The 12112-nt window shown below is 42.1% G+C and overlaps 1 protein-coding gene across 7 annotated transcripts in view; it reads left to right on the top strand.

The window, feature by feature from the left end:
- Positions 1 to 12112, top strand: part of DLC1 (DLC1 Rho GTPase activating protein) — a 408689-nt gene extending 396577 nt beyond the window's left edge. For all 7 annotated transcript variants that reach the window (XM_081220746.1, XM_081220747.1, XM_081220745.1 and 4 more), the window contains 8 exons: positions 929 to 1088; positions 1199 to 1397; positions 3088 to 3301; positions 4882 to 4996; positions 6615 to 6833; positions 7634 to 7851; positions 8583 to 8756; positions 9544 to 12112. In XM_081220746.1, coding sequence (XP_081076872.1) covers positions 929 to 1088; positions 1199 to 1397; positions 3088 to 3301; positions 4882 to 4996; positions 6615 to 6833; positions 7634 to 7851; positions 8583 to 8756; positions 9544 to 9664 — 1420 coding nt within the window. In that variant the 3' untranslated portion in view covers positions 9665 to 12112. The remainder of the gene's footprint in view (positions 1 to 928; positions 1089 to 1198; positions 1398 to 3087; positions 3302 to 4881; positions 4997 to 6614; positions 6834 to 7633; positions 7852 to 8582; positions 8757 to 9543) is intronic.

The raw sequence follows: 12112 nt of genomic DNA, 5'->3' as shown, positions 1-12112 counted from the left end.
TGAGGAGAAATTCTACACAAAGTTCTTTTCCTGTTCGGCCTTGCCCTTTCTTGTCCCATTTAGAGAGGTCATTTGTAGAGCTGAAATTTCTGCTTGACAGCATTAAATGCATGACATGGGTTTCCTGCTGCTGCATATACTGCTCCGGCTGGACCTGGTGTCAGGACTCCAGGGAGCCTGGCGAAGGCTCACAAAACCCTCATTGTTCTTCTCCGTCTTCCTTTAGAAAGCTAAAGATGTTATATTCTCCGGGGTCATCAGCAGGAGAATTTATTTTGACTTCGGGTCATTAGCTTGGCCCCCACTGTTGAGCTCTGGAGTTGGTTCTCATTATGTCAGACCAGCATCATGCATCTGCTGTTTTCTCGTCCTGATCTTTTTTTATCCTAAATACTTTTGATCTCATCAAGAACCTAGAAATGATTCTTGTCCATTTTCAGGACAAACAGGAACTTGTTTTTCAACTCCGTCCTGAAGCTCCTACTTAGGGGCTTGACTGTTCTTTTCTCCTTCTGTTCCTTTCTGTGCCGCCGTTTTGTAAGGAAGCCCATCACCTCCCTTAGGAACACAGACCCAGTTCTCAGAGTTACCAGTGGAAGGAGAATCCCCAGCTGAGGGGCTGTTACTGGGCCTCACAGCCCCAACCCTTAGAGGATGTAGAACATCACTGTCCAATGGAACTCTCTGTGGTGGTAGAAATGTTCTATATTTGCACAGTCCAGTAGGTAACTACCAGCCCCAAGTGGCTAGTGAGTGCTTAAAATGTGGCTGATACAACTGAGGAACTGAATTTGTAGTTCTGCTTGATTTAAATTTAAATAGCTACCTTATTAGCACAGATCTAGAGCCCACAGGGTTTAACTGCACAGATGGACAAAAACATAGACAAGTAAACATATCCCTCCAACCCCCAATATTTTTTCAATAGGGCTGTGCCCAAGTTCATGAAAAGGATCAAGGTTCCAGACTACAAGGACCGGCATGTATTCGGGGTCCCTCTGACTGTCAACGTGCAGCGCACAGGACAGCCCCTCCCCCAGAGCATTCAGCAGGCCATGCGCTACCTCCGCAACCATTGTCTGGATCAGGTGAGAGCCGCTGCCTGCAGGTCCCGCTTAATCATGGGAGTCCAGATGCATGCATCTTCTTCTAGTTTTGCAGTGAAAAAACGCTTAATGTTTTTTTTTTTTTCCAATAGGTTGGACTCTTCAGAAAATCGGGTGTCAAATCCCGGATTCAGGCTCTGCGCCAGATGAATGAAAGCGCCGTAGATTGTGTCAACTATGAGGGGCAGTCTGCTTATGATGTGGCAGACATGTTGAAGCAGTATTTTCGAGATCTTCCTGAGCCACTAATGACGAACAAACTCTCGGAAACCTTTCTGCAGATCTACCAATGTAAGTGTTCTTTGATCTTGACATTGTTGGCAGTGGGGAAAAGTGGGGTCAGCTGAAACCTGTAGCTCCTTTGATGTCATTCTCTTGGACCCACATGATGATCTCTTAGAAATACGTCATCGATTTCTTTCTTCCTTGCCTTCTTGTTTGTGGAGCAGGTTTCTGTGTACCTGTTGAATAATGCAAAAGTAAATTTCCCTCTCGTCATTCTCTAATTACCGAAGCAACTGTGCATTTTTACATTCTGATCCAGGAGCTCGTTTTTTCCATTCGTTTCCAGAACAGTGTTATCTAAGATACTGAAAAGAGCAGATTCCGAGATCTCTCTCTCTCTGCCTTGTCTGTAGGCATTGCAGTTGCTTCACATTTCTCTAGCAGGGCCTATTGTGTTTAAAGTTTCACAGGTGTCTGTGTGTTTTATCTTGCTGTAAAACGAATAAATAATCTTTCTCTGCTATTCGTCTCAGCTTCTACCAGAAATACTTGGGAAAACAATACCCATGCCCATCTCACTTTTAAGCAGAGCTTAAAGCAAACAGTGGTCTGAATTAATGATCAAGATCAGGATTATAGCTTTTACAGCCTTGTGTTTTTCTGGGCTCAGTGTGGTATTACAGCAATGTAATTTAAAAGCAGCTTCTCTCCGTGCTTGAATTGTCTTTAGAACTGGCACGTGGGACTTTATTTTATGAGAAATGGAGTTGGTCTGGATTACTTCATTATTTGTTTCGTCCTTTCAGATTTTATGAAAACACAGGTCACATTTCCCCCACCAAGGTATTTGTTATGTATTGTAACCATGGAGCTGTTTAATCAGTTCGTCCTATGGAGCTGCATTTGAGTGACTTCAGTTTTCCACCACATGCCTTTTAAAAGAAAAATTTGCCTAGTAAAGGAGACCTGAAAGTTGTGTTCCACATTTTCTACGTGTATTATTTTATTTATTTATATATAATACATTATAATTGTATTATACATATATATTATATAATGTTATAATACATTACATTATGTTGTTATATTATTTATATTATATATTTTTTATGGGTTTATTTCTCAAGCGTGTATTTTTATAGTAGCCTCTCAGTAGGGCTTTCTAAAACTTAAAGAAATTACTAGCTAAACATATCTGTTGTTTAAATGGAATATTTTAGCAGCTTCCTTTCCCCATTTAAAGAATGAGCAGATCAGTTGAAATTAGGAGAGTCCGCTGAGATGCTGAACATTTTGTAGTCAAGGTGAAGAAATCTCGGTTCTCATCCTCTTGTATGTCTTTGATAAGATTTCTCATTGAAACTAAACAAAAGTATAGCCTATAATGTTCAGTAATTAAGAATGGTAAACTAGGAGTTTCAAAAAAGTACTTAGAAAAGAAAGAACCGTAAGGAACTGCAAAGTAAAAGAAAAGAGCAGGCATCATCTGGAGCTGCACTCTGAGGTGGATTCACGAGTATGTTGGCGTTGTGGGTTTTTAAAAAATGTAACTCCTCCACAGGCAGGAAGTACTTGAGGGTAGTGACGCTGGTGGCCATCCCTAATTCCTTCCGTATTAACCTCAAGTACCCTTTTTGCAAGTGCTTGTTCAGTGCTGGGCTGAGGTCTTTGATGCCGCTATTTGCTTTGGGACGTTTCCTTGCGAACGTACATGGAAAATCACTGGGTTGATGGGGTAAATGCGGGTGTCGTGCAGATGTGCCCAAGGACCAGCGCCTCCAGGCAATCAAGGCCGCGATCATGCTCCTGCCTGACGAGAACAGGGAGGTCCTGCAGACCCTCCTCTACTTCCTGAGTGATGTCACAGCAGCCGTGAAGGAGAACCAGATGACTCCCACCAACTTGGCCGTGTGCTTGGCGCCTTCCCTCTTCCACCTCAACACCCTCAAGAGAGAGAATTCCTCTCCAAGGTACGGACGGGTCCAGTGAGCTGCACACGTGCATGGTGAGACGCGCACGTGTGATGGTGAGACGCGCACGTGCACGGTGAGACACACACGCGCATGCTCCGTTCTTTAGACAGAAGACGCCTCCCTTTCCTTGTAGGGCTGTCCCTGTGTTTTTGTTGGATTCATACCTGCATCCAGCAAAAAGGAGTTTGACCTCCTTCCTTCACAGCCCACGTTCCTCCCTTGTGCTGCTTCCATTCTTTCTTCTTGGCCCTGGGGGTGTGACTTCCTAGACAATCTAGTTTCAACCAGGTTTTGAGAGAGATGTGCATTACTGCTTTGCGGTGGCAGGTGTTTCCCCTGATCCTCCTCCCAGTGCTCTCTGTAACATTGTCATCATACTTTCTGCCGGCAAACCGACAAGAGAGTTTACAGACCTCAAAAACTGGATGGAGGACGAGAGCCCTGCTGCCTGGGCTTCTGCATAAATAAAACCAAGCTGCCTTGGCTTCTTCAGTAGAACCAAGCTGCCAGCCTGTGTGGGAAAGTTGAAAGGAGCTGGATCTGAAATGACTAAGGATGACATTAAGCCTCAAAGTTAAGACTCAGCTGAACCAGTTGTTGCAAAGTTTCTCCTTAGATGTAGACAAGATGGAAGTGACTGTGGAAGTCGAGGAATCTGGAACATAGCAAAGGTTCTTTTGCTCAGCACTTATTCTGTCCCCAGCATGGGGCTACACCCTGGACATTGATTATCTTCTTTAATCCTCATAACAATCGTAGGCGGTGAAGCTCCTGTTAGTATCTATTTTACACATGAGGCAAGACTGCAGGGCAGGTCACTTAAGTAAGTATTGAATAACTTGCCTATGCCGATAGGAAAAAATGGCAGAACCAGTTGGATCATCTTACTTATATGAATATTTCGTATAAAGGCCTCATGGTGAAGTGTCACTAACCCCTTTCTACTAAATTCATCCTGCTGATCCTTTTCCCCAGCTGTAAAGGAACTTGACAAATATTTCTTAGCTGTAGGCATGAGGCCTGGTTGTGCTAGTGAAGTTAGCTTTGCTTCTGAAAGCCATACAATGCTTAATTAACTAGTTCTGTGTTTAATGGGATAGAGAGCTAGAGGTGAGCAAAAGAGAGAGATGAGATAAGATTAAGACAAAAGCTCTAGGAAACAATAGACTTTTCTCTCACTGACAGGAGGGGCTCCTGTTTATTTACACTGGAAAGAATGATCCTGTTTAGCCCCTTGACAAGTGCCTCCCACCCACCTACTCCTCAAAGCTGCCTTTCCTTCCTGCCACCCCACAGGGTATAGACCTTACAAGCTGCCCTGTTTAAATAGGAACCTATTTAACGTGATGGTTGTAAATAACCTAGATTTCATTGGAGACAGTCTCTTCCATGTTTTCTGTGCATCATTGATACAACTGAGACATTCTAGTGACCAAAGTAAAGCTCTCCTTTAACCACTTAATGACAAGTAGCCTCCAGTGAAAGTCTTTTTCTCTCCTTTAGGTTTCCTCGAATAACACATTGATTAAAAATATATAAATATTTGAATCTTTCCCTTCCCTTATTTCTCTCTCTAGGGTAATGCAAAGGAAACAAAGCTTGGGCAAACCAGATCAGAAAGATTTGAATGAAAATCTTGCTGCCACTCAAGGGCTAGCCCATATGGTTGCTGAGTGCAAGAAGCTTTTCCAGGTAAGGAGGTGGGAAGTTCTGTTATTTGTCAAGGATGATGTAAATGAGGACAAAATCTTGGGCACCATGTACTCGTTCACGTCTTGTTTTTTTGTTTTGGCCGCACTGTGCGGCGTGCGGAATCTTAGTTCCCCAACCAGGGACTGAACCTGTGCCACCTGCATTGAGACAGCGGAGTCTTAACCACTGGACTGCCAGGGAAGTCCCAACTTGTTCACATCTTGACCAAAAGGTCTTTTCCAGAGCTGAAGATTATATATGTAGTCTGAGAATGTCTTATTTATGTATTTTATAATGTATAAGCTCATTAGAGTTAATATGTTAATGAAATTGCCTACTTCCATACCCCTTTACTTAGAAAGCAGAAGTAACAAATTATCTGAAATAAATTCTGTATCTGAGGTGCAGCTGCTATGGAAAACAATATAGCCATTCCTTAAAAAATTAAAAATAGAACTACCTTAGGATCCAGCAATTCCATTCCTGGGTATATCCAAAGAAAACAAAAGCACTAATTCAAAAAGATACATGCACCCCAATGGTCATAGCATTATTTACAATAGCCAATGGAAGCAACCTAGGTGTCCATCAACAGATGAATGGATAAAGAAGATGTGGTGGGGAGGGGGTGTGTGTGTATAAAATGAAATACTACTCAGCCACTAAAATAAAAGAATGAGGGGCTTCCCTGGTGGCGCAGTGGTTGAGAGTCCGCCTGCCGATGTAGGGGATGCGGTTTGTGCCCCGGTCCGGGAAGATTCCACATGCCGCGGAGCGGCTGGGCCCGTGAGCCATGGCCGCTGAGCCTGCGCGTCTGGAGCCTGTGCTCCGCAACGGGAGAGGCCACAACAGTGAGAGGCCCGCATACCACAGAAATAAATAAATAAATAAACAAATTTTTTTAAATAAAAAATAAATAAATAAAAGAATGAAATTTTGAATTTTACCATTGACAACAATAGGGATGGACCTGGAGGGTATTATGCTTAGTGAAATAAGTCAGGCAGGGGAAAACAAGGACTGTATGTTATTGCATACATGTGGAATCTAAAATCATTAGACAAAGAATGAATATAACAAAACAGAAACAGACTCACAGGAATAGAGAACAAACTAGTGGCTTGAAAGGTAAGAGGGGTATGGGGGCAAGGGGATTAAGAGGTACAAACTACTGTGTATAAAATAAATAAGCGACAGGATATACTGTACAGCATAGGGAACATAGCCCATATTTTACAATAACTTTAAATGGAGCATAATCTATAAAGTTTTTGGATCACTATACTTACTGTACAATTGAAACTATTGTAATGTTGTCAATCAACTAACTGCACTTCAATTAAACAGAATCAGTCTTCGTCAATGTACACCCTCTGTTAATCACTTACTCTCCTCCTGCACCTTTCTAAAGAAGAGGACCTCACACAAAGAGAAGCTTTCTGGGTACCTTTACGAAGGCGGTCTGCTTGCATCCTCACGGTACCACGTGAGGTCGGCAGGGACACTCCTCCATCTGTTGGAAGCCGGGGGACTGGACTGCTTGCACTGCCTTGAGGATCTTGCTGCTTCCTCTGATGGGCAACAAACCTCCTTTATGTCTCTCTCGTGTCCCTCCCAGGTTCCTGAGGAAATGAGCCGATGTCGAAATTCCTACACCGAACAAGAGCTGAAGCCGCTTACCCTAGAAGCATTAGGACGCCTTTGTAATGATGAGTCAGCCAACTACCAACACTTCCTCCAGGACTGTGTGGACAGCCTGTTTAAAGAGGCCAAAGAGAAATTCAAAGGCTGGGTCAGCTACTCTACATCTGAGCAGGCTGAGCTATCCTATAGGAAGGTATGTCGTCTCCCTGTTGTCAGCCATTTGAATTCTAGTGGTCAGGACTTGGGTTCATCAGAGACGAGATACCCTTTTGCCAACACAGTTCTCCTTGGGGATCTGTCACCCGTTCCCTTCCTTACAGAGCTAGGCAGCCAGGTGATTCACATCCCCCAGGTAAGAGTGGAAACCAGTTCAGTAAGGAATAGTACTCATTGAACACGTGTCAGGGGAATCAAAATATCTAATGAAATCCTTTGGTTCCACAGAAACACACTAGAATTCCCTGGAATGTTTTACTAATGGTATTGGGCCTTTGGGCATTTGGGATGTGCTTAGATATTTCCATCATTTGATTGAAATCCCCTTGGGCTCTCTTCTGTTCTCGGTCACTCTTCTCTTGGCCCTTTAATGAGCAGGGAGTGCTGGGTGGGTGGGTGGTTAACTTGAAAGCCCCTTAAGGGCAGAGGCATCCTGTATTGCTTTGCATGATAGGTGCATGGAGGTATTTGTTGATTTGTCTCTACCACCTTGAGTAGAAACAATGAGAGCAGTCGGATGCCACGCAGGCTTGGGAGTGCAGATAAATCTTAGTTTTATTACACTGACCCTAATATGGGTCCCAGGAAAACAGGTATAACCGGAGGTGACGCCAGCAGTGCTGTTTGCTTTCTGGCCTGATCTTGAATGTACTTGCGTTCAGCAGCCTGTTAAAGCCAGAGGTAAACATTAGGACCACGTACCCAGCTAGTAGTTTGCCTTCAGAGTCTAGGTGTGTGGGAACTGTCTCAGCACTGCAAAGTACATCCTCTTTTCAGGTGAGTGAAGGACCACCTCTAAGGCTTTGGAGGGCAACCATTGAAGTCCCTGCATCGCCTGAGGAAATCTTAAAGCGCCTACTTAAAGAGCAGCACCTCTGGGACGTAGACTTGTTGGATTCAAAAGTGATTGAGATCCTGGACAGCCAAACTGAAATTTACCAGTATGTCCAAAACAGCATGGCACCCCATCCTGCTCGGGACTATGTTGTTCTGAGGTGAGCTTCCGGATTGATTATTGCGGCCAGGATGAGCCTCTGTGGCACTGAATGTTACAAGACGTTAACATTATTTAAAATAGAACGTATGCTTCCAGAAAAGCGTTGAACCCTTCCAAATATGAAAGCTATATCATCATTTATTCCAACAGTGTGTGTCCATCCCTGAAAATGGTTTGAACTCTTTTGGAATCGAGCTCAGAAAGAGAGGCACATTCCACTGAACGTATTCAGGGGTAGCTGATTTTTGCCCCCTTTAGGATAGATTTTCTCGTTAGAAACAGCTAGTGAATGCATAAGCCAGGAAATAACATTTGGGTCCCAAGTGAGCTGTGGTTAAAGCTGATTCATATGTGATTCATAAATTCTCTGAAGATATTATTGAAAGAAGAATTCCAAAAATCTTTGAGGAAATGTCGCATCATTAGTCCAGAACTTCTCCAACAGACTAACATTTGGATGTCCATGTTCTAATACATTTGTGAAATATAAAAAGGGTTTTCAGACCCACTTCAGATTGGTTCTCTTTCCAAGAACTGACTGTGTGAGCTTAAATACCACTGCAGAAGGGGCTCTGTTGAAGTGAGTCATTCAGGAGTCCTTGCACAAGGATGGATGCATGGCATGGCCCCCATCCTGCCCTTCAGCTGCCTCCTCTAAGAGTGAGGCCCCGTTTTAAACTCAGCGTCCAGGAAACTCCATTTTTTTCCCCTCTCGTTTTGTCCCTACAGAACGTGGAGGACTAATTTACCCAAGGGATCTTGTGCCCTTTTACTCACCTCTGTGGATCACGACCGGGCCCCTGTGGTGGGAGTGAGGGTCAATGTGCTCCTGGCCAGGTATCTAATCGAACCCTGCGGGTCAGGGAAATCCAAACTCACCTACATGTGCAGAGCTGACTTAAGGTATGTTCTGATGCTGATTTTTTTTTTTTGACATCTTGAGTGAGGGGCATATAGAAGATTCAGACTTCTTGTCTGATGCAAAAAATGTCTAAAATGGATACATCCTTGCATCTTGGATGCTCTGTGAAGAGCGGTGCTTATAAAGTAACTCCTTCATGTTTCTTGGTCTTTTGGGTACCACTTACTAATTTCCACCCCTTAGAGAATATGGTACTAAAGCAATGTGGATGTAGTGGTTCTGCCATGAACTTAAAGCCACAGGAAATGAGAGTTTGAATTAGCAACCAGATGTTTCTCATTGTATATTCAAAGAGGTTTGAATAATGGGACATGCCCTTTTAGTAATTAATTAGACCTAGACTTTGCGCCATAGATCCGTGCGCATTCTTATCAGAAAGTGAACGAAATGCAGCAATACCAACAAGCAAACAACAAACCTCTAAAGACTTTCCAAAGTGGTTCTCCTGTTAAATAAATCCTCATCTGAAGTCTTTACAGCTCCGTACTGCAAGTATCTGTATGGTCTGTTTTTGTTCTGTATATGCCAGAGCTTTCTTTCCTGAACAGTTTCACTCAGTATCTGCACTCAATATGTCGTTCCTCGAGAAACTTCTGGTTCCAACAGTGTAATGGAGGTACCAGCAGATTACTTTGGAATAATATGAGGGATCTGTACTCGCACATTTTGCTGATCAAGAAATCGAAGTATATCCAGAACTCCCTTCGGCTGGTTCAGGGTTTTCCAACTCGAATAATTTATTTGCGTTTCCTTTTCTGTCTGTCGTAGGGGCCACATGCCAGAGTGGTACACGAAATCTTTTGGACATTTGTGTGCAGCTGAAGTTGTAAAGATCCGAGACTCCTTCAGTAATCAGAACACTGAAACCAAAGACACCAAATCTAGGTGATTCCCGAAGCATGTCCATTATCTGGGCCTTTGTTTCTAGAACCCTTGCCAGTCCTTGGAAGATTGGGTTCAGTGTCTGATCCTGAAACAAAACTACAAGTTGGAGTGTGGGAATTGACTATAGTGATTTGATACATTTTTAAAGCTGCTTTCTATTTGTTTAAGGTCTGTATTATGGACCTTGACTGGAATATATGACTGTGCAAAAAAAAAAAAAAATTCCTATTCGAATTGCTTCTGAGAAGCAAAACTATAAATACATTAGGGAAGATAATGAAGAGACGTCATTCTCTCGCGATGTCGGTGTCTGTGTACGTGTACCTATGTCATTTTCTTTGCAGTGTGTGGAGGGACTGGTGTATCCACTGGAATAGTTGGTCCTCTTTGACATATTTTCTCGCTGAGAAGAGCAAAGAAAGGTTTGCACAGAGGGGTGTGTGTATGTGTGTTTGTTGCTGGTCGAATGGCATAGATATGTAAGTTGGGCTACAGTGTCTGGCACACTGAGACACCTCCAAGAAGGATCTTGATGCATCAGGTTCAGTTTAACCTGGAATATCTGACTCCCCATGGAATTATCCAGAAAGTGAACCGATTTATTTTGGGGTGTCAGACAACCCACGCTTGTCTGGTTTTTTTTTTCCTGAGTTAGTAAACATTTTCCTTCTCCACCAACCTCTTCTTTACCTTAAAAGTGATTGTAATAAATTTACTTGGATAGCCCATTTTAAACACAGTTTGTCTCTAGACCTGATTGCAGATAGCAAAGTTGTTTTTATCCAGTACAGGTGAATTCAGGGATGGAAATTCCCCCTTGCTAGCTCCAAAGCACAGTTTTGTTTTTTGGTTTTTAAGGTGAGATGTGAAAACTGAGCGCTGTTAACATCTACTCCTGAATCAAATATCAACACCTTTTACGTGTCCTCAAATTCTTTGCATTTCCGTGTTAGGAGAAACTCTTTAAGGCGCTATGTATGGGAACACAGGAAACTGTGTCCCAAGAAAATCCTTGTAAATTTAACCCAACCACAAAAGTTACTTGTTGTTATGGTTATTAACAGCATTTTTGAAAGCTGCCTATGTTAATTGGATTTGTCCTTATCAGCAAATAGCATTTTTTTTTATTTTGTTTTTCCTACATTTCTTTTTCTTCTCCTTTATGAAGCCTCTGGAAATATATTTTAGTAGTAATGGAAAGTAGTAATCACAGTAAAAAACAAACAAACCATCAAAAACACACTAGTGCAGGGCTTTGGAAGGGTGGTCTTTATACAGGTTTTACTGTAATGGTAAAGGTTGGCTCAAAAGACAGTATTAGTGAATTTATTTTATATGGATCAAAAGTGAATAATGTATGAATGAGAGTTGTAAGAAGGACTTTTATTTTGTTATAATTTAGTTACCATTGTCAGTGTTATTTCAAAGGTTCTTTGAAGAATTAGGGGGCAGGGGACAGATCAGAGTTTAATTTGAGTATTTTGGATATTAGCGTGCCTCATGAAGATATACTTGTATATTCAACTTTAATGGCTTTGAGATTTGTAAGATTATATGTTGTATATACCATTCTATTAAGAAACATGTACGCCTACCTGTCCACTGTGCTTTCCAACACAGATAAAGCATGATAAAGATTATTATTTAAAATATACTTGTATTTATACCTCAGATATTCTTTTGGATTTTGTACCTCAAGGCTTTTTTGGTTGTTTTTTTTTTCGTTTGTTTTTTGCTAATGTAAATACACTTTACATGAATACAGTCTAAGTGAAAAAAAGTAAATAAGAGGTTTATAACTTGCTCTATATCTGTACAGAATATAATCAATAAGTGCACTATTAAATGTTTAAAGTAAGGGAAACGTCTGGCCTGCTTTCCACTGTATCACATCTCACTCCCACCCGTAAAACCACAGATGGCAAGGCATACCATCCTAGCATCAACTAAAATGAAAATACAGATTTGCTACAGGAAAAATCGGACTACAAATCATTCCAAGGCCAAACTGCAACTGAGCCACTCACTAACAAACAGGAAACCCTGGTGAAGGTTCAGGAAGCACAGAGATGCTCTCCAAACAAAGGTCTCGAGGAAACGATACTGAGAAAGTTACAAGAATAAGCAACAGCGACCGAAAGATGCTCATAAGCAAAGCCAAGGTCACCGATTCATTCCACAAAAGGTCTCTTTCCCACTGTTTGGCTTTCCTGTTGAAAGGATTCCTTACATATTTGACCAGAGGAGAATGTGAAGGATGTGAACATTTTGAAGAACTCTGCTTTAAGCCACCTAAAGTGATATTGCCACAACTTACTAATTGTGACTAATTGCCTAGGTTGTAAGCTCTCTGAGAGCAGGGCTCTTCTACACGTCTTTATAATCCCCTACAGCAGCTTTCAGTGTTTTGTACTTGTAGGCACCTAATAAATTTATTATTTGCCAAATGGAA

This window comes from Mesoplodon bidens (genome assembly GCF_964165515.1).
Source record: "Mesoplodon bidens genome assembly, chromosome: 20".
NCBI classification, from domain to species: domain Eukaryota; kingdom Metazoa; phylum Chordata; class Mammalia; order Artiodactyla; family Ziphiidae; genus Mesoplodon; species Mesoplodon bidens.
This window is presented reverse-complemented; position numbering and strand designations above follow the sequence as displayed.